Raw genomic sequence first — 25,677 nt, 5'->3', positions numbered from 1 at the left:
ACTAAGTCTGTAACTGTGTGTGTCTCTTTCTAACATCAGAATGAATTAAAAATGGCATGTAACAGCTCACTTAATCTGTGTTAACTATATTTAGATATATGTATTACAATCCCCTGATCACAGCTTCAACAATACCCTGGCAAAAATGAGAAAAAACAAAAAAGTGTTAGCGAGATAGTTCTAAATTATATTCATCTCAATTTAATTATATGAACTTCTATGTGTAAATACCCTCTACAAGTTACACTCTAAAGTAACAAGACTAGTTTATACTATATCAAGAAAAAAAATAGATCAAAAGTTTGCATTTTAAGTATGGTTATCTCACTAATACAAACATTTTAAAATTAAATGGCTCAATTAGTAAAGAAGTAAAAAAATTATGAAAACTTTTCTTCTATTTTCTACCAACTATTTCACAGTCATAGCTTAGAGACACTAAAATTTGCACTTAATTAGGGACATTTATTTCCTTAGAAAAATGATACTGGTTCCCAGAAGATTCAGTAGCATTCAAGCATTTGTAATGGCAGATTAGTAGCAGGAACATTCGAGTATGCCGAAGTATTTACTACACCAAATGCTCGTTATTTTCAGGTAAAACATTTGAGTAGTTTAACGATGTACTTGTCCATATTCATTTGCTTGCAGCTTCTCCAAAATGTCATCGAGTGACTAGTTGTTAAGGCCAAAACCATATATTTTTAGACATTAGAAAATGTAAACACACTTTCAGACTTCAATACAAGGTAAAAGAAAAATGTAAGTTCTCATTGGAACAAAAAGAGTGAAGTTTTCTCACCAAAAATCTAATATGTCTAAAACTCAGATATTCTGTTCTTTAGAGAGCAGGATATAAAGTGGCGGTCTTCAAGCACTTTTGTTCATATGCCCCCTAAAATAATTTTGACAAGTAATACCTTGTGCATATTTAAATTATATGAAAATTTTCATAACCTTTATGTAACAAAGTATGCAACTTTGCTGTATTATAAATATTGATGCTTTAAAATAAAATTTAAGCCAATCTTTTAAATGTATCCTTTGTAATATTAATAACATACTGAATTATTACTACTATTCTTCTAAAATAAAATATCTCCTTAAATTAGTATTTCCTTTCTGCTGCTTCCACAGAATTTTATTCTGCTTAAATCTTGAAAATCTGTTCTTGAGCACTCTGTTACACTTTCTGACATAAACTTTACACAGACAACAAGCACATACATGTTTACGTCTAGATTACCTTTAAATTAATTTTCTTTGACCAAAGGCTCTAATTTTTTTTAATCACCTTGGTTGAGTTATGCCCAACTATGATGGGCACACAGTTGATCCAAAGAAGTAAATAACAAATTTTGAGATAAAATCATTAAAAAATAAAAGGTAAATTTTAATTAGAAAAGTATCTCTTAATGGACTGAATTGGGAGAGATGTGTTTATGAAACCTTAATTTAAAAAACTGTTGAGGGACTTCCCTGCTGGTACAGTGGTTGAGAATCCACCGCCAATGCAGGGCACATGGGTTTTGATCCCCAGTCCGGGATTTTGCACATGCTGCAGAGCGACTAAGCCTGCCCACCACAACTATTGAGCCCACACTCTAGACCCTCCCAGCCACAACTGCTGAAGCCTGTGCACCCTAAAGCCCAGGCTCCCTGACAAGAGATGACACCACAATGAGATGCCCGTGCACCACAAAGAAGAACAGCCCCCTCTCAATGCAACTAGAGAGAGCCTGTGTGCAGCAACAAAGACCCAGGATGGCCAAAAATAAATAACTTAGAAAAACCATTGAATTGTCCTTTTATTTGGCTCTCTGGAGATTTTACCTTTCCAAGAAATTCACCTTATTAAAATTCAGGGTAAGCAAGAGATATCCCTTCCTTGTGTAAAGTTAAGAGATTAGTGACACTGAAGTGAGAGATGGGAAAAGAAACTGCCAACTGACCCCAAGTTGCATTATAAGCAGATCAGTTTACAGAAGTGAAGTATTTGGAAACAGATTCCTCCAAAATGCTCTGTGTCCCCTCACATCCCTTGAATGTCTCTGCAAGCTCCGAGGTAGCTCTGCTGAAACAGCGCTGAACCCTATGGTCCTTGCCCCCTTACCATGTCCTCTGCCTGCCTTTTGTCTGTGGAAAACGTCAGTCCAAGAATTAGCTTAATCAGAGAAGTGAGAAATTTGGAAACGAAAACAGTCAAAGACTAAATAATATAGTCATTAAGCACAGTCAGGGACCTTCAGTTCTTTCTCAAGGGTTATAATATTCTGAGCCATATCCTGTGTACTGTCTCATCGATACTAAAACATTAGGTGGAAGAAGTTAACTACCTGATGATGAGACTGTAGGCAAGACAGAAGGTGCCACAATTCAGAGAACTGGCCGCAAAGAAAAGAGAACAAATGGACCTCAGAAGAGGTTAAGTGTACCTAAAACAACCAAGATGATGCTGGTCAAACCACTGAGGACCAATCTGAAGATGACTGTTAGAGATTACTGTTCTGTTTCTGCATGTAGCCCTCCACGCCCTGTCTATAAAAACTCTCACCCCCTGACCACCCCCAGTTGCTGGCATCTGAAATAAAGCAAACTTTCCTTTCCACCAACCTGGCTTGTTTACTGACTTTTGAGCAGCAAGCACACACTCTTTCGGTAACTATCACAGTTTGAATACTCCTCGAAGATCCCTGGGAACAGTGTTGTTAACTTCGTCTGGACTAAGAAAAAGTACTCTTCCTGAATTACTCCTTTGGCTAAAGAACTGCTTTTGAAAGTTTCTGAGGTGGTACCATGTTACATTTTGAAACCTGCTCTTTGACAACCTGGCTAAACAAAGTGTACAACTGTGTATCATTTGAGTTATCACACTCCATTCATCAGCTGACTTGTCTTGTACATGTACAGATTCTGAGTAAGAAAGTCCTATTAAGGAATCAGGATGATAGCCCTGGTTAACTAGAGCTCAATTAGGAGCTTATACTGCTGTAGAAAAGCACTAGAAAAATAATTACACCGCTTTCACATGCAAATAAATATGGATGTAACATTCTCCTAAAATATTTAAAAAGAACTCTTAAAAACTCAAGGCTGTGTATTACTACTGTTCATCTTAAAACTTAATGAATAAGGTCCTTATCCTGTGACATGTCCTCAAATGTCCATTGTAAGACCTAGGTTGGCTTCAAGCAGAAGCAGAAATCCTTCCAAAAAGGATATGTTTCGAGTTCAGTCTCTGCAGATATGAGCTGACCTTATCCTGGAATGCCAGCGTGGCCTCACAGGCACAAGCATCTTCTGTGGAGATGAGTCTTCGTGCTTCTTCAATGGCTGGAGGCAGTGACAGTACACAGAACGTTACAGCTAATCAGAAATCATAGGAAATCAGGAAACTGACAATTCAATACTTCTATTTTTAAGACTTAAGCTACGTGCATTTTCTAGGAGATAAAAGGATGTCAGAGCACACGGAAAGAGGAGGAAAGACTGTGGGATGTGTCAAAAAAGAAACAGAGATGTTGAGGAAAAGTTTGCAATTGTCCAAGCTAGGTGATGGTTATATGAGAGTTCTGTTCTCAATGCTTTTGTGATGATCAGAAATTCTCCATGATACAAAGTCAAACTGTTTTAACACAATGTAGGGAGAAGCCAAGAATGCAGAGATAAAAAGACCATCTCCTTGTGATACTGTGTCTTCATTTAGAAATGAAAATGTTCACTACGGAGAACAGGGTGGAGGTTCCTTTAAAAACCAATGGCGGGAAGGACGCCTGGTGGAAAAGTAGAAACTTTCCATCCTGAAGACAGACCAAGAGGCAAGACTCAAAACTGTACTTCAGACTTGGAGACAGGAAAGCTCACTCCTGTCCAAGTGCATGGATGAGGCTTAAAGGGACCATCTTTACCTGAACATGTCTTCTTGTCTTCATTCAAAGTGTAGCCAGTGTCACAGTCGCAGTGATAAGAGCCACTGCCGTCATACACACAGATGTGTTGGCAATCATGAGAGCCCAGGGCACACTGGTTAAGAACTGGCCGGGATTGGGGCAGGAGAGAGAATATTCACAAATTACAATCGGAAACGACACAGACTTCTGGGAGAAAGAAGCTTTGGTTTGGTCCCAACGTGGGCTCATATGAATCCTTCAGTCATCAGAGTCTCCCATGTTTCAGAAGGAGGGAGCCTCTTCCTGATCCCTCCCCCACAGCCCTTTCCTTGCTATTTCTTGCAAATATTTTGGGTTCTGCCTCTTTTTTTTCGCTGTCCACAGTCCTGGAGGGCTGCACTGCATCTTAATTCTATCCCAGAACTTACCCCTGGCCTTTCCATAACACCTCCAAGCTCTCCAGATATATATGGATCATCTTCACCATTACCAAAAATAAATTATTACGGACCTACTCACACACAGAGTTAAATTTGATGCTGCACAAAAGACTGTATTGACCAAGGGCCTATCTTTGATGCTTAAAGTGGTACAGAAAACAACGGCCTGCAAGCTCATGCACACACAGAGAGAGAAAAATAATGATGATGATGGTGGTGCTGAGGATGTGTATGGTTGGATAAGAATGTATTTTTTATCTGTCACAAATACATCACAAGGAGCAAAGGTTTCCTGGGGAACATAGGTCCTTCTCGGCCATTACAGGAGTCAAACTCTTTGTTCCCCTCTAAATCTCCTCTTAAGTGTCATTCCATGCTTCCAAACTTTCCATGGCTCACTACTGTTGTTCAGTCACTCAGCTGTGTCTGACTCTTTGCAACCCCATGGACTGCAGCATGCCGGGCTTTCCTGTTCTTCACCATCTCCCAAAGCTTGCTCAAACTCATGTCCATTGAATCAGTGATGCCATCCAACCATCTCATCCTCTGTCGTCCCCTTTTCCTCCAGCCTTGAGTCTTTCCCAGCATCAGGGTCTTTTCCAATGAGTCAGTTCTTTGCATCAGGTGGCCAAAGTACTAGAGCTTCAGCCTCGGCATCAATCCTTCCAATGTATATCCGGGGTTGATTTTCTTAGAGTCTGCTTATTTTATCACTGTTTCCATTGTTTCCCCATCTCTTTGAAATGAAGTGATGGGTCCAGATGCCATGATCTAAGTTTTTTTGAATGTCGAGTTTTAAGCCAGCTTTTTTACTCTCCTCTTTCACCTTCATCTATAGCTCACTACTGCCTATAAAAGAGCTTTTCATGGCACAGAAGGCCCTAGATAATCTAATCACAATGTCTTTCCAACTTTCACACTGATATTCCCTTCACTACTATAATTCAGATGTTTCCAGCAAAATGCCCACTAGCAGAGCATTTTTTTTTCCCCTCAGCCCAGCTTAGCAGCAACTCCAGAGATAACAAGAGGACGTGCCTCCAGCCCCCAGCCCCTGATCTGGGGCCTCACGGTTAATTTACTAGCTTTCCCACTGCCCAGCGAGGGGAAGGCAGGCCAGTCGAGGGGCTCTGCCCCATGTTGTGTACCCCAGTTTTAGCATGGCATCCATTATTGCTGTAAAATATATAAATACTGAGTTCCCACCACTGCATCTTTCTTTTTCTATCTCCTTTTGCTGTCATGTGCTTTGCACCATGAGAGAGTGTAGCTCAGTGTCTGAGAACTACGAACCACCAGATCAAGTGCCTGGGTTCAAATCCTGGCTCTGCTACTTACTAGCCAAGTGACCACCAGCAAGTTACTCAGTTGCTATGAGTAAATTTGCTGTGAGCAGTGAATGTGTGACTGTTGCTAAAATGCCTGGAACAGCGCATGGCACCCAGCAGACACTGAAGAATGTGGATGAACCGTTACCTGGAACTGCTGCCTTAACTGAAGTCTGTCTTAACAGAAAATCTCCTTTGATTTCTTCTTTTTAATAAAGTGGTTCATTTTATTCCATAATATCTGTTAGTTTACTTGTAAATGTACTTTGTTTCCTTTTGCAGGTCTTCAGAGAAGAGCAGCCTTGAATCCTCTCCACCCAGGGGACTTACTCCCACCCTTGTGACTTAGTCCCACCCACCTCAACAAATTGACTCAAGCCCCTCCCCTTGCCCGTGCCCCCTCCACTCCTCCAGTCCCAGCCCTTCGGCCACCCACAGCCTCTCCTTAGTATGGACTCTCGCTACCAGTCGCTGCTTTCTTAAGGTACTGATTCGGGAGTAATCAAAACAGTGGCATTGGCATATATACACCACCATAGGTAAAACAGATAGCTAGTGGGGAGCTGCTTTATAACACAGGGAGCCCAGATCAGCGCTCTGTGATGACTTAAAGGGGTGGGATGGAGGTGAGTGGGAGGGAGGCTCAAGAGGGAGGTGATATATGTATCCTTATGGCCGATTCACGTTGTTGTACAGTAGAAGCTAACAACATTGTAAAGCAATTTTCCTCCAATTAAAAAAAAAAAAAATGACGCTTTTTTGGTTTTGCACCCAACCTTGTGTAACTCAGAGGCAGAAGCTGATGCTTCCTTACATGCCCACACGGCTCAGCACAGTCCTGGGAACAAAATAGGGGTCCAGTACTGTTTTATTGATCTCATTCTTTCTTAAAGGGGGGATTGGTGATGTGCCACTTCCTTTAATCTCTCTTGAAAAGGTCACATATTACACCTCCTCACGGAAGAGGAGAGTATACATAAAATCTAAAAAAAAAAAAAAAATACTGACTATGCCCAAATTAAACACCACCTTGAGAGCTAGGAATTTCTCAGAGGACTGCTTTTACATTATAAATGCCACTCTGTTCTCCCAGTGAGTTTAAATCAAATTAATGAGGATTAGCAGTTCTGGCACGGGCTCCCTTACCAAGTCATAAGCCTCAGATTCACCCAAGATTGATCATCTAGAAACTGTCAGGGAAGGACTTGCTTCAAACTTACTGGAAGATCTGTGTGGGTCTAATTCAGTCATTTACAAAGCCTCCTTCACTAAAAACGATCCAGCTTTAAGTCGAACACTACAGAAAAGTTCCAGGCCTAGTTTTAATTGGAAAAAGATCAGTTCAGCCTATCACACCAAATAGTTACTGTCCCACTGACTTCCTCCAAAGTTTCCTATTTGCTTTTCAGAGATATAAAATTTTCCTGGACCGTACATCCAATTAGCTTTTCTTATATCCCCCACTCCCTGCCCATTATCCAGTAATTTTCTGAAGTGAGCTATGTTTGCAAAACCTAGTGAGCTCATTGCCCCCCTAGCCGTGTGTGCCTTGGTCTGTAAGCACGGTAGAATGTCTGAAGTCCAATTGCTTACCTTACCTTTAAGAATCTCTCTCATGGTGAATTGCAAATTAGTTTCACTGCAGTAGAAAAGGTCCCGTATGAAAGAATTTACTGAGTGGGCCTTACCTGAACACGTCTTCTTATCTTCATTCAGAGTATAGCCCTCGTAGCACTCACAGTGGTGGGACCCGGCTCTGTCATTCACACAAATGTGCTGGCAGCCATGCGTGCCCAAAGCACACTGATCTTGAGCTGCCAAGTGGAAGTCCAGAAGAAAAGAAATTAAATGTGGAGAGGTCTTTTCTTACCCATATGTAGAAATCTTATTTGCAGCTAGCAATGCCAAAAAGGAGAACTTACTAGAAACCACTCAAAGCCATCAAAGAGTAATATTTGCCCTTACTAGAAATTATTTGAGTGAAACAAACTCCTACACACGCAATACTTAGTCTTCTATTTTCCCCTACTCCTTTTCATAATCTATGCTGAGGTTATATAGTTGGTCTGGTTTTTTGGGGTGTTTTTTTTTTTTTTTGGTTTGTTTGTTTGTCTGGCCTCACCATGTGGCATATGGGATCTTAGTTTCCTGACCAGGGATTGAACCCACAGCCACGGCATTGGAATCATGGGGTCTTCACCACTCGACTGCCAGGGAAGCCCCCTATACTGAGCTTTTATAATCTAAGTATCTCATAAGTACTTTCTAAAGCATTCCTTTTAGATTTGCTGTATTTATGCTGAATCAGAGAGGTTCTAACAGTTGTGGAACTAATTATACTAGATTCAGAAAGACACAGAATCCGCGTTTGAGGACTCTAGCTCAGTCCTCTCCTGTAATAAATGAGGAAATTGAGTCTAAAGGAGATCAACTGACTCAGAACAGCATCAGAACTCAAGACCCAAACTGCACGTCTGTGCACTTCTCTCTCTACTGACATGATATTTTTAAACTATTGTTTATCTTTGTGAACTTTTCGTTTTGAGAAGTCCTACACTTCATCCCATTTCCCCAAATGTAAACATCCTATATAAGCACATCATTATATAAGTAATGACCAAAACCAGGAACCTAATCATTGATACAATGCCCTTAACTAACCAAAGACCTTATTCAAAGTCTGCCAGTGTTTCTACCACAAATGCCCTTTTTGTGGCCCAGGATCCAGTCCAGGCTCACATATTGCTTTAAGCGGTCACATCTCCTTAGTTTCCTCCAATCTGGGACATTTCCTCAGTCTTTCTTTGCCTTTCATGACTGTGACACTTTTGAAAATTACTGAAAAATTAGTTCATGGAATGTCTCTCAGTTTGGGTTTGTCTGAGGTTTCCTCATGATCCTAAATTTTTAGCAAGAAAACCACAGAAATGCTGTTGCGCCCTGAGAACATGATGAGAAGGAGCATGACGTCACTGTGTGTCCTGTGACGATGGGAGAAGCATGACGTCACTGTGTCACTGCCGGTGACATCAACTCTGATGACTTGGTGGAAGTGGTGTCTGCCAAGCCTCTCTGCTGCGGAGTTACTGCTTTTCTTTTTTTAAGTAACAAGTATCTGGTGGGCTGTTATTTGATTTTAACTAAATTGTCTTCAGCATCTGGAGAGGACAATGAGGGCTGGGGACAGAGAAGGAAATGAACAACACACTCACAGAGGTAGGTCACGGGACAACATACTGCCATTTTTAACTTATCTCATAAGAAATGGGAAAAGCCCAAGATGGCAACAGACAAGAAGATGTCAAGTTCCCCGTTGAGATGACCCCCTCAGCACTGGCTTAGGAAGGTAGGTAGACAGAGGGGCAACAGGAAAGCCCCTGCCCCCACTTACCTGAACACGTCTTCTTATCTTCATTCAGAGTATAGCCCTCGTAGCACTCACAGTGATAAGAGCCAGTTCTGTCGTTCACACAGATGTGTTCACAGCCATGAGCGTTACGAGCACACTTGTCAATAGCTATCAAAAGACAACCAGGACAAATGCCAGCACATGGAAAACATGGTAAGCAAATAACTATGGGCCATACCACACACATCCATGCACACATACACACATATACATACACACACACACAATGCTAATGAAATGGGTCAGTCTGACGCAAGAGGATGCCTACTGGACGGGAGGGTTGGAACTGGCTTCCTGATCTTGGTTCTTTCACTAAGAGACCCCATGACATGGGTAAGTCTTCTCCCTTCCTGGGGCAGTGGGGACAGATCTCGATTTCATTTTCTATAAAATGATCAGGTTGAGTTAAATGATCTCTTCAGTTTTCTTCCTCTCAACAACTATTTTCTAGGATCTAACAAAATGGACCTAATTTGTACTCTTCATTGATAGTGTGTGAGTATTCATACAGCAGACGAGTGAGAACCTCCCTAAGTTTTCTTCCACTTCTAGATTCCATGAGCACCTAGGGTTACAGAGAGGTAAAAGTAGCTTGTATTTAATTAAATAAAATCCAGGAAAAATTCCAAAACCTCAAAAGACTAAGAGTTTTGTCCTTTTTCCCTACTAACCCTTCTCTCTAAAACAAGCCATAACTACTGTAATAGATTGTTTTAGGTATTATCTCACTTTCCTCCTCATGTACTTTTCAATGAAAGTTGTTGATAACAGTAAATCTGCCACAAGGCAGTTAGAAGAAAAGCATAAGGCCAGTCCAAAGTCTTGGGGAGTGAGTCCCCAAACATGTGCCTGTCAGCCACTGTCCCTTAAGCAGGCCCCACCTGAACACGTCTTCTTATCAGCATTCAAGGAATATCCTTGGCTGCATTCACAGTGGTGCCTGCCTTCCCCGTCACTGATACACACGTGCTGGCACTGATGTGTGCCCAGCGCACACGGGTCCAGAGCTGTGCAAAGGAAATTTACAACAGTCAGTGTCAACACATAAGAAGCATTTCAGATACTTCCTCTCTTGTCAAAAAAAAAAAAAAATCACTCTGCACATTCCTCTCCAATTCCATCTTTAGTTCACTCTAAAAATTGACTATTTGTTTTCTGCCCTTGGCTTATTTCTGCCCCACTCTTAGTAATGTTTAAATTAGTAACTAGGAGTGTTACTAATTTAAAATCATAGATCGTGTGGTTGAGTTTCTCAAAGGAGAAAGGGATTTTTGAATTTGGAGCTGAAACCAAACAGTTACATGAACCAGGCAGTTCAGTGTTTTATCCAATGTATCCACCTGGACAGAGAAAAAGACTTTTGCTCTCCAACAGCAAGAAAAGAACATATTGTACTTCCTGCAGTTCTATAAGCTAGTTGCCCCACTGCAACCAGAAGCCAGTTTCCAGGGTTTTATAGTGTGAGTCTAAACAGAATTTATCCCCAGGCATTCACTAGGCCTGGAACCCACTCAGTCTTTGGGCAGCAATACATGTTTGAACATGCAAATGGTGGAAAGCAATGCAGGTAACTGCCTTTTAAATATATGGTACGAGTTCCTGAGCCCAAATGTATCTGCACGTGACTCTCATATCTGCAAAGAGTCTAAACTCATATGTTGTATGAAAAGTGAAAAAGAAAGTGACGATGTAGTCACTCAGTCATGTCTGACTCTTTGCGACCCCATGGACTATAGCCCGCCAGGCTCCTCTGTCCATGGGATTCTCCAGGCAAGAACACTGGAGTGGGTGGCCATTCTCTTCTCCAGGGGATCTTCCCAACCCAAGGATCAAACCCAGGTTTCCTGCATTGCAGGCAGATTCTTTACCATCTGTGCCACCAGGGAAGCCCCAACTGCTATACGCGAGTCGGTAAAAGAAAAAGAAGAACACCACACATTAGCTAGATGGCATCCTCATCTTTTGCTCCTGGGGCCATTTTTATGTCAAATTTTTTCCAAAGTGACATGTTTTGACAAAAGAATCATGAATTTGGTCATTTCTGAGAAACCAAGGAAGCCTGTTGGAGGAGGCTGACACCCCTGTGGCAGTTCACCCAGCCCCCACAGTTCTGGCAACAGGACAAGGCTAATATTTTTCCAAGAAGGGCCTTTTTCATAGAATAATCTTTCCAGTCGGTTGACTACAACAGCTGCCCCTCAGTCTTTTTTTCCAAAGACAGGACATGATCCCCCCAGAACAAGCAGGTCTCTTGTACCAGGATGAAAAGGTGGCCACTCACCACTTGTTACTTTATGTCCTTCAAGCCCTACCCCAGGTGCTAGCTTTGACGCCGAACCTTGCCACAGAACAGCATCTTCATGGAAAAGTTCTCACCCACAAATACAGGGGGGTTTTCCTGGGAGAAAGAAAACTATTTTCTTTTGGGAAACCAATGACTGCCGAGCTGATGCCACCAAAGCCAAGGACAGCTTGAGAAGACCCAGTGTCCTAAGGCAGGAAACACAAGAGGCCTCCTGCCAGGTCTGGCTGAGATGAGGTCAGAAGTTGCTCCAGACTGAGACTTCATCTCCCATTTCCTGACAAACTGTTGATTACTGAGCTCCACTTTCATTTATGTATAAAGTCTCCTTGAAATTGACAACTGTAATTATTGGTTCACTTGCTTGTCTCAGCTCCAGCCCTAGACTTTTGCTTGATGGTAGGCAGGGATTACCTTTATCTTTGTATCATCAGTGATCGATAAACACATATTGAGAAAACAAATGCAGAATAAATTATATGGCAAAAGTTATCTACACTTTAAAATTCACCTGAACTAGAAATTTATCCATACTTGCTTGGATAATTCTACAGAGTTTTGAAAGATTATCTCCAAATGATTTTAAAAAATGAATATAGACAGAAAGAAACAAAGGAAGATAGAAATTTTTTAAAGAAAAAAAATAAATGTAAAAGTAAAAATTAAAAAGTTTGAGTCCCACAGATTCAAAATTCTGATCAGTGACTAAAGATAAACCGGAGCCTTGAATGGATTCATATTCATGGGTTTGACTGATTCATGCTAAAAATTCTAATTAAATCAGCATGTTCAGATTTAAACTCCATCCTAAAGGAAGAAAGGAGAGGGAGGACAGTAGGAGAATAATTAAAAACTTAAAACATTAAAATAAAGAACCAAAAAATAGCCTACATCTTGCTATCTCAAAAGTGAGCTGAAATCCTAGTCTCCATGGTTCTTAATCCTGTCCCTTCATAAGGAATAATCAGAGAATGAGCCGAATCTGAAAACTGGAGTATTTGCTAAGTATACACTCCGATGGACAGTTATGCTGGACAAGAAGCCAGCCAATCTTTCCAGGGACAGATGCAGTCCCTGTCTTCTGAGAAAAAACAAGCAGAGTTCTGTTAAATCTAGAGATGGTAAAACTAAAGAAAATATCTGGAAAAAATGTGGTAGGCAGAGGGGAGAAGAGAGGTGTCTGGTTTTTTATTTGTATTTTTTTCTGACCCCATCAGGGAACAGCAGGATCATTTACCCTGGATATTTCCAGAACTTCACATTTCTAATGCAAACAGGAAGATTTTATGACCAAACCAACTTATATATAAGGCAGCTCTATATTCCTAAGCCAACAAAGTATGCTTAAGTTTAGAAGAAGAAAAAAAACCTTATATTTAAGTTTTCCATAAAATTTCCACCAAATAAAAAAGAATAAATCTCTTTTTCTTCGGACACATGATGTCTGACTATAACATCTTTTGTAACTAGAAGCGAAGACTTACCACAAAAGGTCTCCTGGAATCTAGAGGAAAGTTTCTCAATGACCCCATAGGTCTCCACATAGAAAACGTGCTCATCCAGGGGTTCACTGGCCATCATCTTGAGGGACTCCATGTCGGCCCGGTCCACGCCCACGGCGTACAACTCAATACCGGACGCCCGGGCCCGCTCTGCCACCTCGTTCACCTGGTCCTGGGGCCGCCCGTCGGTCACGATGATGGCCACTTTGGGGATGTTGGAAGAGGGCCCTCGAGCTCCTGCCTCTACTGTGAAGGCTTCGTCCATCGCCGTCTGGATGGCCAGGCCTGACATGGTGCCCGTAGACAAGGGCGTGATCTGCGCCACAGCTTGTTTCAGAGACTGCTTATCCGAGTGGGTCTGAAGATGGAACTCGATCTTCACGGTGCTGGCGTAGTTCACCACTGCCACCCGCGTGTCCGCCGGCCCAATGTCCAGAGTGTCAATTATTTTCGAGACAAAGGTTTTCACTTTGGTAAACTCCAGTGGCCGTACACTACGAGAACTATCGATGATGAACACCAAGTCCAAGGGTCTGCTCTTGCAAACACCTACAAAGAAGGGCATGGGGAACAATACATGGCTAATCGGTGAGCCGACCACAGTCAGAAGGGGAATGTTGTGACCTTGCCCCCAGATACCCCACTCTCTGCTGTCTTCCTCAAGACCACCCTCCCTTTGCACGTTGAAAGCACTGAGGCCTTTCAGGATTCCCCAGTGAGAATTCACATAGAGGTGTGACATTTCCTCAAAGAGCTCCCCTATTTGAATGTCCTGAACTTTTCACTTGGAAAGTTTCATCCTTCTGCTTAAAGTTTTGTTCAAAGGTTCCTCTTGATGCCCAGGAATGAATGGACTCCAGGCCTCTCTTGGGCACCTTGGCCATCCCTGAACCCTGTCTGAACTGAACTCAGGGCAGCCTCAATGCCCCCTCCACTGCTTGCTCAAGCCTCACAGCCCTTCAGACAACGGCAGAGTGTGAGGCGAGGCACGCTGGTGCTCTCCTGGTGACTTCCTTCTTTTTCTCCACTTTCAAGGTGCTGAAAACTGCTCCAGAGCAGCTCTAAATTCTCCCTCCATCTGGTCATTCACTCATGTTTAGTGAACTCTGAGGTCCAAATAGCCCTGAGTTTAAACCTCGAAAAGAGAAAGAAGGGTGACCACTTCATTGAGGTCCATCTTCGTCAGCATGTCTTGTTTCAAGAAGCAGAGATTTTGACCTGGTATCTATCCTACTGCCCCCACCAAATTCTCTTAGTCACCTCTCTTTCATTTTTTCATTCTCCAAATATTTTTTTATGGTAAAGCGTCTGCCTGCAATGCAAGAGACCTGGGTTTGACCCCTGGGTTGGGAAGATGCCCTGGAGAAGGAAATGGCAACCCACTCCAGTACTCTTGCCTGGAAAATTCCATGGATTGAGAAGCCTGGTAGGCTACAGTCCATGAGGTCGCAAAGAGTCGGACACAACTGAGCAACTTCACTTTCACTGTGTATTAAACCAACGGGCTACAAAAATAATAATAATAATAAGCCAGATTACCTGCCCTCAAGGAACATGTATTGTTCCCACACAAAAGGACCTAGCACATTTTAGAGACACAATACAGTTTTGTTTTCAGCACATCCTTCTTATCCTTTCCCCCTCTAATCTCATTCTATATTCCTCCCTCTCCTAGCCACCCAAATCAAATCCAAGAGAGCAGCCATTCCTCCTTCTTTCCCAAAATACACACACACACACACACACACACACACACACACACACACACACACACACAAGCCCTGAATCAAAATGAGATCCTTTGGCATGAAATGTCACTCAGGGTTGTTTCCTTTCCTAATAGGAGGCTGGCTGGAAATTGATGAAACTCTAAGAGAGCAATTTACTCAGTGTGTAAGGGGAAAAGGTGTAGGTATTTATTTATTCAAAATTAAATTCCTAGCTAAGCAGTTGATGACAGAAAAAGCCCTGTCTGCAATAGGAATTATGCCTCCATATAGTTTAAAAAAAAAAAAAAAAACTGGTAAGTATCCTCTTGATTTTAGCCTGATTCCTAGAGGTATTAATTAAGACAATAAATAAATCCTACTTTTAATAATACTTTAGATATCACAGAATCTCAACCCAACAACCTTGCGAAGTTAGAGATGCAAGTGAGAGTTGCTTTTGTACCCTCGTACAGGGAGGTGTAGACTAGAAAGTGGCAGAATAGAGACTGGACTCCAGGTTTCCAGACTCCCAGCCCAAAGGGACTTTTCATTTCATGATTGCCTCTCTAAGGCAACATTTTCTGCCACCGAAATTAACATTATCTCAAGTACCTAGTAAATATCTTGCTTGGTGACGTTGAGCATCAGTCTGAATATGCTACACGTCATGTATTTAGCTAAGTCAAAAGGAGTTAATTCTTTAAAAAAAAAAAAAAAAACTCCAGAATTTAATTTCATCCCTGATTACCATGCATTGAGAGCAAAGAAGAAAATCTTTCCAGGAGATGGATCTGGCTGTATTTGCATAATTTGAATAAAAGGAAAACTACATATGATATGAACCCCATATCTGACAGTATTGTCTCTAACATCCAAATGGTGTCTTTACTCATGTTGAGGTTACATTCTTGCAAGTAAATGTGCAGGATTCCTTTCCTTCTTCACTTGATTTTTCGCAGGGAATCATCTATGGGGGTTACAGGGGTGTAGCGGGCAGGATAAGATAATGCCCTCCCCTCACAGATGTCCATGACCTAATTCCCAGAACCTGTAAGTCCATTTATTTACAAGGTAAATGAGACTCTGCAAGTGTGATTACGTTGAAGATTTGAGATGGGGCGGTTATCCTGGTGGATCCAATATAATTACAAAGGCTCCTAAAAGTTGAATAGGGAGGCAGAAGAGGAGATCTGGGAGATGACATGTGAGGACTCATCCTGCCTTTGATGGCTTTGAAAATGGAGGGAAAATGTCATGAGCCAAGGAATGAGGGTCACCTCTATATGGTGAAAAAGGCAAAGAAATGGATTCTCCTCTAAGATCTTTCCAAAAGGAAAGCAGCCCTGCTGATACCTTACTTTTAGTTCAGAGAGGCTAGTGTCAGACTTCTATGACTTCTGATACAGAACTCGTAGACAGTAAATGTGTGCTTTTTAAGCCACTAAATTCATGGTAGTTTATTACAGCAAGAATAGAAAATACAGGGGGCCTGGCAGGACGTTCTGTGAGCATCTGCTTACTTCCTGATTCAGACCCCCTTTACATTCATTGTTTTTGAATCTCACTCCCCTTTTCTAGATAACAGCACTTTGATTCTTAGAAATCAAGAAAATGAGAATCTGAATTTCCAAAAATGTTTCCTTACTCACAATAATTGTCAATTTCTGGGAATTCTGCTAGAAATAAAAGTCCATAGCAAAGCCTAGCAATTTCTGGATGCAAAAAGGAGAGAATTCGAAAAAGAGTGGAATGTGGTGCTTATTAAAGAATTATCATTTAATATTGGCTTTTATTTCAAGTAATAAAGGACCAGTGCTGCTCAGGGGAACATTGACCACCCCATGAGAAATCCTTCCTTCTCTCTCTAGTCTCTTCCCCAAGGAATGTGGATCAGGAGAGGTAAAATAACCTCTGGGAGAAAGACTTCTTCCCTATCCTCATTCTTGACCTGAAGCAACCCACTGGTCGGGCTGTATATAACCATTGTGAACCCTGGCAGTCCCTGTCTCTTGCCGTAGCAAATCCAGCCCACTGGAGCTGATGCAGGAAAGAATCCTTTGTGTTTTCCCTCTGCTGCTGCTGCTGCTAAGTCACTTCAGTCGTGTCCAACTCTGTGCCACCCCATAGACGGCAGCCCACCAGGCTCCCCCATCCCTGGGATTCTCTAGGCAAGAATACTGGAGTGGGTTGCCATTTCCTTCTCCAGTGCATGAAACTGAAAAGTCAAAGTGAAGTCGCTCAGTTGTGTCCGACTCTTAGCGATCCCATGGACTGCAGCCTACCAGGCTCCTCCATCCATGCGATTTTCCAGGCAAGAGTACTGGAGTGGGGTGCCATTGCCTTCTCCTTTTCTTCCTCAACATTACTCAAAAGGTGCATTAGGGGTGGACAACACAAATCAACCTGGGGCATGAAGCATCACTGGCTGGATGAGATTAGACATCCAGATAATGGTTTGGTGCCGCCTCTCTTTAAAGCCAGACTTTAACAACTTTGATGCTGGACTTTTTGGTAATAAAGATAAAAAATCTTATGTAAACCACACTAAGAGCTTGGTAGCTTGAAGCAGTGGAAAGACCCACACTTGGGATACCTGAGCCCCGAGCTTTATTCCTGGCTCTGACCCTGATTCGCTGGATTCTCACACCTTGACAAGGCTCGGCTCCCTGTATGTGCTGTCAGGGGCTGTGTTGGATCACCTTCCAACTCTGCTCTCTAGGAGGTTTCCTCTGCCCCAAGAATCAACAACTGACCCACAAGTGAACTGTGATTGTTCACCAAAGACCCAAAGTGTCCTGGATGTTTGAGCATGTAAGAGAGCACAGGTTGGGGTTGGGGCACAATCAGCCAGAGAACTGAAAGCAGAATTTCAGGGGAGCTTTACTAAGCTGAACAAGAGGTGGGGTCTGGGACAGAGAGCTGTGAGGCACCCATAGCTGCCCCATCCTCTCTGCCCAAGTCTCAGGGGGCAGTTGCTGGAGTCTGAGCTTCAGGAGAAGGGAAGTCTAGCCCTGGCTATGAGGGACCTTGGGCATCTCCCTTCCCTTCTCTGGACCTCAGTTTCCGCATAGGATTTATCCTGCAGAGGAGGGGATCTTTCTCCTGCACCACGTCTGGCTTGGGCTGGGGTAAAAGGAGTACTTGGTGGGTGACCAAGGATTTTCCTTATTTGGCTCCAGATTCGCCTGCCCACCCATCCAGCCCGCCGGGCCCTGGTCCAGGATCTCCCTCGCTCCAGGCGAGTGTCCTTCCCTGGGACCCTTTCCTGTCTCTCTCGGTCTGGGATCCCTCTCCCGTTCCCGCCCAAGCCATGTACCTGCGCCGCGGACCCCGCCGGGCTGCCCGGTCCCGGAGTAGGGCACGCTGGCGGGGGCGCCCGGAGCCGGACGGCGTCCGGGGCTGCCCCCTGGGCCGTGGGTCCCCAGCCTGCGTAAGCCCGGGCGGGCCATGGGGCTGGGGGCGGCGGGGGGCGGTGGCAGCAGCAGCAGCGGCCAGAGCAGGAGAAGCAGTCCCGGGAGGTGGCGCGGCATGGTGGGCTTCGCGCTGCTGCCCGTGTCCGTCGGTGGGTCGTCTCCCGTGGCTGGGTCAGTGGCGGGCGGGTGCTCGGCGCCCGGGCGGCCAATTTAAAGGTCCCGCGGCCGTGAGCCCCGCCCCTGCAGCCCTGAGCCCCGCCCCCGCAGCCTGGGGTCCTCCCTCCCCTCGGCCTAGGCCCCGCCCCTCGGCCTAGGCCCCGCCCGCCAACCTGTCCATGGCTGCGGGCCGCCTGGTCCAGGGCTGCGGGCCGCCTGGTCCAGGGCAGCGGGCCGCCTGGTCCAGGGCAGCGGGCCGCCTGGTCCAGGGCAGCGGGCCGCCTGGTCCAGGGCAGCGGGCCGCCTGGTCCAGTGCATGCCCGCGGCGGACCTGGAATGTCTGGGGCCCGTCGGCCAGCGGCGCGGTGCCCGATCCCGGCTCGCCGCCGCTCCGGTCTCGTCTGGGTGGGCTTGGCCCGCTGCCTCTTGGCCGGGTTCTGCCCCTCTCGAAATTTCTGCCTGGCCGTACACCTGGGGCCTGGTCGACCCCCAACTCGCCCTCCTGACCCCCAGGCTCCCCGTTTAGGAGGCCCAGGCTTTACGGTCCAGCTCCATCCATGTTTGCCCACCTCGGAGTTTCCCCTCGCTCCTCACAACTACATTTTTTTCCCCAGCCAGGGAACCCAAGTTTTGCTGTGGGCTCTCCTTAAAAAAAAAAAAAAAAAAAAACTCAGATTCTAGCAGCGTGAATAGAAATACTTTCATCCTAACTTCAAACATCCTAAAGATTTGAACTTATATTACCAGGAATAGAAAGTCAAACATACCTTCCCCAGAGAGCCCTCTGTGAGCTGGAAGGACAGCCTGTACCACAGGCTTCAAAGGCTCTCCCTCCATCCCACTTCCTCCCCCAGGGGTGACGGTGTTGGCACCACAGGGCTGGAGGCCACCCAGGGGACCCTCCGGGAACTCGTAGCCCATGGGTAGAGACAGAAGCATCAATGATGTACCTGTCTAAGGAAATATACTGAGGTCAAGGAGAGACTGGCTCTGCCTGAGGAAACCAGGAAGGATTCCAAAAGCAGGTTACTGCTGAGCTGGATGGTAAAACACGGCAATGAACGTGAGTCCCAACAGATCCTGTGTGGTCTTCCTACATTCACACTACTGCCTTTTAATATCTACACTCCACACAGTAACCTTAAGATCACTTCTTCAACCTTGCAACTTCACTTCCAGTAAACTCCCAACTCCTTTGTGTGGCCACCTCCTCGACCACACTGACCACATCTGAAACTGTACTCTTCTCTCCATGCATCAACCACACTAGGCTTTCCCCTTGTCCTGGAGGATGCCAAGCTTGTTCCCACCTTGTGGCCTTGGCACAGCAACATCCCTGTATCTTAGTTTTTTCAGACTTATTTTTACCACTATCCACTGTGTCAGTGGTGGTTTAGTCACCATGTTGTGTCTCTCTTGCGACCCCATGGACTGTGGGTTGCCATTTCCTTCTCCAGGGCATCTTCCTGACTCAAGGATCAAACCCCAGTCTCCTGCATTGCAGGAGGATTCTTTACCAACTGAGCCACCAGGGAAGCCCAACTATCCACTGTAACAGCTACATTTTATATCATAATCTGAGAGCGACATAAATATCCAGTAGGGTTACGTACAACAGAAATAGCAGTTTCCTGAAACAGTATTTGCCATTACCACATGTGACACACTCTAATTAATCTGCTTTATTCATGTCCATTCAGTTCTGTTTCATTTTTTTAAAAAAAGATCTGGTCATAAACATCTAAACAGAGTTCATGATTCACTGTTTCCCAGTCAGCAGTTTGAAAAACAGTTTTAATTAGATTCTTTCTTCCTTTCCAATTTATTATGGTATCAATACCTGTGTTTCATATATACAGTACATATATATGCTGTATATATATATATATATATACAGTATCAATATCTGTGTATTTCACATATATATAAAGTGTATAGCTCAGCTGGTAAAGAATCTGCCTGCAATGCAGGAGACCTGGGTTCGATCCCTGGGTTGGGAAGATCCCCTGGAGAAGGGAAAGGCTACCCACTCCAGTATTCTGGCCTGGAGAATTCCATGGACTGTATAGTCTACGGGGTCGCAAAGAGTCAGACACGACTGAGCACTTTCACTCACTTCACTCACTATATATACATGTATACGCTGCTGCTGCTAAGTCACTTCAGTCGTGTCTTACTCTGTGCGACACCATAGACAGCAGCCCACCAGGCTCCCCCGTCCCTGGGATTCTCCAGGCAAGAACACTGGAGGGGGTTGCCATTTCCTTTTCCAATGCATGGGAGGGAAAAGTGAAAGTGAAGTCGCTCAGTCATGTCCGACTCTTAGCGACCCCATGGACTGCAGCCTACCAGGCTCCTCCGTCCATGGGGTTTTCCAGGCAAGAGTACTGGAGTGGGTTGCCATTTCCTTCTCCAGTATATGTATATATAGTGTCTTTATTTCTATACCCCACTCAACTGTAGGCTCCAAGAGCTGCTGAATTGCTTTAAATTCTTCATCACTGTGTGCAGGTTTACAGTCTACAGTGGGACCAGGATTTCAGGAAATATTAAGAAAAGTTCATGAACAGGGCTGATATTTAGCCCTACCTTGGCAGGATAGTAAATAGGCATGATAGATTATTTGTCAGAAGAAATAACCTGGCATTACTTTTTCCAAGAGTCGAAGGATGCTGAGGAAATGGCTTCGCTCCGTTTCACTGCACTGCCTGACAAGAGCGGCTCTGTGCTGGGCAAGGGCTCTGCAGACAGGCCCTTCCTCTGGCCTCCTCTAGCGGGGGAGTTGGTGTTCCTCCACCACAGGCTCCTTCTCTGAAGAAATGCAGGGGGAGAAGCAACATGAACTGTAATGGTCTGTTTCAGCACATTTGCAGGTAGGCATATGTAGAGAGTAAACCTATGGTTAGCTTAGGAAATAAATTATGGGTAGCTTCCTTTAAAAACTCACTTTACTACTGCTCTGTTGTTTTTACAGTTCTAAGAAACTGTTTCTTTATCACTCCACTCTAGCTCGGTTATGCTCTGGTAATGAATGACTCCAAAACCTCAGGGTCTTCTAGCAACAAAAATTGACTTCTTGCTCTGTTATGTGTCTTTCATAGATCTTCATCTTCATTCCGGCACTCAAGCTTAAGGGGCAGCCTCAGTCTGGAATATGCTGGTCTTGAGATAAAGGGGAAAGAGGAGAGATGGAAGAGCCATATGACAGATTTGTGATGATTTATTTCTTTCCCTAGAATAAACAGCTGGGGTGGAAAATCTGAATGACCAGGGCTGCTTTGGTTATGTAGCATCTATGTCGGGAATTTCATCTGATGTGGTTTCAGCTACCACTTCTCTGGTGCTGTGCCTAGTCGTTCAGTCATGTCCAACTCCTTGCAACCCCATGGACTGTAGCCCACCAGGCTCTTCTGTCCATGGTGATTCTTCAGACAAGAATACTGGAATGAGTAGCCATGCCCTCCTCCAGGGGATCTTCCTAACCCAAGGATCGAACCCAGGTCTCCCAAATTGCAGGTGGATTCTTTACCATCTGAGCCACCAGGGAAACTCCAAAATCTGGGTCTCTTGTCCTAATCCTGCTCCTGGGAAGTAGAACTCCATCAATTACCCTGCCTGTGGTACTTTCTATTCACAAATTACAAAAGTACCCCAAGCTCAAGCATTTCCAAGAGTGAACTTATCCTCTCCTCTTTAATGAACTTCCTCTCCTTTATTCTCATTTCTGCTAGTGATACTGTGATCCTTCCAGCCACACAGACATGAAGGCTTGGTGTCCACTTCCCTGTCTTGAGCTTTTCGTGTTAAATAAGTTATCAAGTCATCTATCCCACATCTTCACCGGTTCAGTTCAGTTCAATCACTCAGTAGTGTCCGACTCTTTGTGACCCCATGAATCGCAGCACGCCAGGCCTCCCTGTCCATCACCAATTCCCAGAGTTCACCCAGACTCACGTCCATCAACTCAGTGATGCCACCCAGCCATCTCATCCTCTGTCGTCCCCTTCTCCTCCTGCCTTCAATCTTTCCCAGCATCAGAGTCTTTTCCAATGAGTCAACTCTTTGCATGAGGTGGCCAAAGTACTGGAGTTTCAGCTTCAGCATCATTCCCTTCAAAGAAATCCCAGCGCTGATCTCCTTCAGAATGGACTGGTTGGATCCCCTTGCAGTCCAAAGGACTCTCAAGAGTCTTCTCCAACACCACAGTTCAAAAGCATCAATTCTTCGACGCTCAGCTTTCTTCACAGTCCAACTCTCGCATCCATACATGACAACTGGAAAAACCATAGCCTTGACTAGATGGACCTTTGTTGGCAAAGTAATGTCTCTGCTTTTGAATATGCTATCTAGGTTGGTCATAACTTTTCTTCCAAGGAGCAAGCGTCTTTTAAAAAATTTCATGGCTGCAGTCACCATCTGCAGTGATTTTGGAGCCCAAAAAAATAAAGTCTGCCACTGTTTCCATTGTTTCCCTATCCATTTCCCATGAAGTGATGGGACCAGATGCCATGATATTAGTTTTCTGAATGTTGAGCTTTAAGCCAACTTTTTCACTGGTTCATATATGTCCAATTTTCAAGGCTTATCTCAAATCACATCACTATAGGAAGTCTACTCTTATCTTTCCAAGCAGATATCATCCTCAAAGGACAGGGAAGGGAAGACAAGAAGAAATCTTTGAAGAAATAATGGCTGAAAAAGTTTCCAAACTTGATGAAAGCTATAAACCCACAGATCCAAGGTCAATGAACCCTAACCACAAGAAACACACACAAGGAATAGTTAGGCATTTTGGAAAGGTCATGTACACCCTGCTATATTTAAAACGGATAACCAACACAGACCTATTGCATAGCACGTGGAATTCTGCTCAATGTTGTGTGCCAGCTTGGATGGGAGTAGAGTTTGGGGGAGGATGGATACATGTATTTCCATGTATATGTATTGCTGAGTCCCTTCACTGTTCACCTGAAACTACAACATTGCTGATTAGCTATACCCCAACACAAAATAATGGAGAAAGCAATGGCACCCCCACTCCAGTACTCTTGCCTGGAAAATCCCATGGACGGAGGAGCCTGGTAGGCTGCAGTCCATGGGGTCGCTGAGGGTCGGACACGACTGAGCAGCTTCACTTTCACTTTTCGCTTTCATGCATTCGAGAAGGAAATGTCAACCCACTCCAGTGCTCTTGCCTGGAGAATCCCAGGGACAGGTGAGCCTGGTGGGCTGCCATCTGTTGGGTCACACAGAGTTGGACACGACTGAAGTGACTTAGCAGCAGCAATACAAAATAAAAAGTTTAAAAAAAACACAACATAAAAAAATGAACATAATGTAAAAAAAAATGTACAATCAAGGAACATCATAAACAAATTGCTCAAAATCAGTGATAGAGAAAAACTTTTAATTACCTGAAGGAAAAAAAAAAAGAGGCTTTCCATACAGAAGAACAAAGTTAAGGAAGACAGCAATTTTCTCAGTGGAAACTATGTGTCCAGAAAGACAGTGCAGCCACATCTTTAAAGTCCCAAGTGAGAAAAAAAAACCTGACAACCTAGAATTCCATACCCTGGGAAAATAGCTTTTGAAAACAGAAATAAATTAAAGACATTTTCAGACATGCAAAAGCCAAAAGAATTCAGCAGCAGCAGAACCATGCTGGCAAAAAAAAAAAAAAAAAAAAAAAAAAAAAACAGAAAAAAGTAACACATGTCCTCTGGCTAAAGAATAACAAATTGAAAATGTGTACCTATGAATGGAATGAAGAGCACTAGAAATGATAACTAAATGGGTATATATAGAAGTTTTAAAATTATTTTTCTCTTTAAAAGATAACTGTTGGGAAAAAAAAAAAAAAGTCAGAGAAGGTCAGAGAAAGATGGAATCTGGGCAGTCACTTGTTTGCAAAGAGTTATTTACTAATTTCATTTAACTGATGGGAGGGCCAGGAATATAAATCAGCTTTCCTGATGCCTTGTTAGGTTGCTTGGATTTTGAGCTACCTAACTGAATGTTGACAGATACAAAACTCCTTTTTAACAAACCAGAAAACAGTTACTCTTTTTCTGGTTTCCAGGTCAAATACTTCCTCTTCAGGCCTTCCTTTACCCATTCCTTGCTCAATACAGCCCCTCATGATAATATTTGCACAGTGCTTTATAACTGCCAACCTTTCCATGTCTGTTACCTCACTTGATCCTAAGAACAACTCCAAGAAGTCCATAGGCCAGGAATTTGCATTTTCTTGATTTTACAGATGCAGAAACTGAAGCTCAGATCCCAGCTAAGTTTCCCAAGATGAGAGAGTAATAGCTTGGTGACACGAGGAATTGAATTTCAACCTTCTGACTCCAGATCCTGTGCTCATTCCACCATTCTGCTCCTCACGTGTCCTTATTCCACGTTAGGTGGCAACATTCTCCTGCTCATAAATTATTTTCTCATACTTAAAAGTCATGACTTTACTAAAAAAATAACAAAGCAACCTCAGAAAAGCAAAATTACGACTTTTGCTTTCAGTCAACCCTTGGGCTTATTTATAACATATTCCTTCTCTCAGCAAAAGGAGGCCTGAAAACGGCACACTTAGCGTTTGCCTACAAGGAACATTGGAACGATTAGACTCAGAAGCAAGTTCCATGATGACCGAACAAATTAGTCACAGACTGGAAAACAGGGCGACTGGTACACCATCTAACAGAAGGAATAAAATGTACAGTTATCAATGGGAAGTTTCTTGGTCTTATTTTTAAGACCCTTTGAATGTAGGCATGGGGGCTTCCTTGGTGGTTCAGTGGTTAACTCTGCCTTGCAATGCAGGGGACAGGGGTTCAATCCCTGGTCAGAGAAGATCCCACGTGCCTTGGAACAGTTAAGCCCATGTGCCACAACTACTGAGCTCCAAGCTCTAGAGCCTGCAAGCCGCAACTGCTAGGCCTGTGGGTTCCAACTACTAAAGCCCTAGAGCCGGTGCTCTGCAAGAGAAGCCACTGCAATGAGACACTTGAGCACTACAACGAAGAGTAGTCCCAGCTTGCCGAAACAAGAGGAAGACTGTGGACAGCAACAAAGACCCAGCACAGCGCAAAATAATCTTTTTTAAAAATTAATTAAATGCAAGTGTGGTGTGCCCCACATTTAGATGATACCAAATTTATAGCCTGAAATTTGAAGCCATGAAAGACACTTGCTCCCTGGAAGAAAAGTTATGACCAACCTAGACAGCATATTAAAAATCAGAGACATTACTTTGCCGACAAAGGTCCGTCTAGTAAGGCTATGGTTTTTCCAGTGGTCATGTATAGATGTGAGAGCCGGACTATAAAGAAAGCTGAGTGCCAAAGAATTGATGCTTTTGCACTGCGGTGTTGGAGAAGACTCTTGGGAGTCCCTTGGACAGCAAGGAGATCCAACCAGTCCATCCTAAAGGAAATCAGTCCTGAATATTCATTGGAAGGACTGACGTTGAAGCTCAAACTCCAATAGTTTGGCCACCTGATGTGAAGCACTGACTCATTTGAAAAGA

At 43.8% G+C, this 25,677-nt stretch overlaps 1 protein-coding gene across 1 annotated transcript; it reads right to left on the bottom strand.

The window, feature by feature from the left end:
- MATN3 (matrilin 3) lies at nt 340–18,131 on the bottom strand. Its single transcript, XM_018055603.1, has 8 exons — nt 17,897–18,131; nt 12,854–13,420; nt 9,949–10,074; nt 9,050–9,175; nt 7,347–7,472; nt 3,909–4,034; nt 3,223–3,333; nt 340–671 (listed from the first exon to the last, which is right to left on the bottom strand). Exons 1-8 carry the CDS (start codon nt 18,108–18,110, stop codon nt 616–618), a joined length of 1,452 nt encoding a protein of 483 aa, XP_017911092.1. The 5' UTR covers nt 18,111–18,131; the 3' UTR covers nt 340–615.

Source organism: Capra hircus, chromosome 11, assembly GCF_001704415.2.
Source record: "Capra hircus breed San Clemente chromosome 11, ASM170441v1, whole genome shotgun sequence".
Taxonomy (NCBI): domain Eukaryota; kingdom Metazoa; phylum Chordata; class Mammalia; order Artiodactyla; family Bovidae; genus Capra; species Capra hircus.
This window is presented reverse-complemented; position numbering and strand designations above follow the sequence as displayed.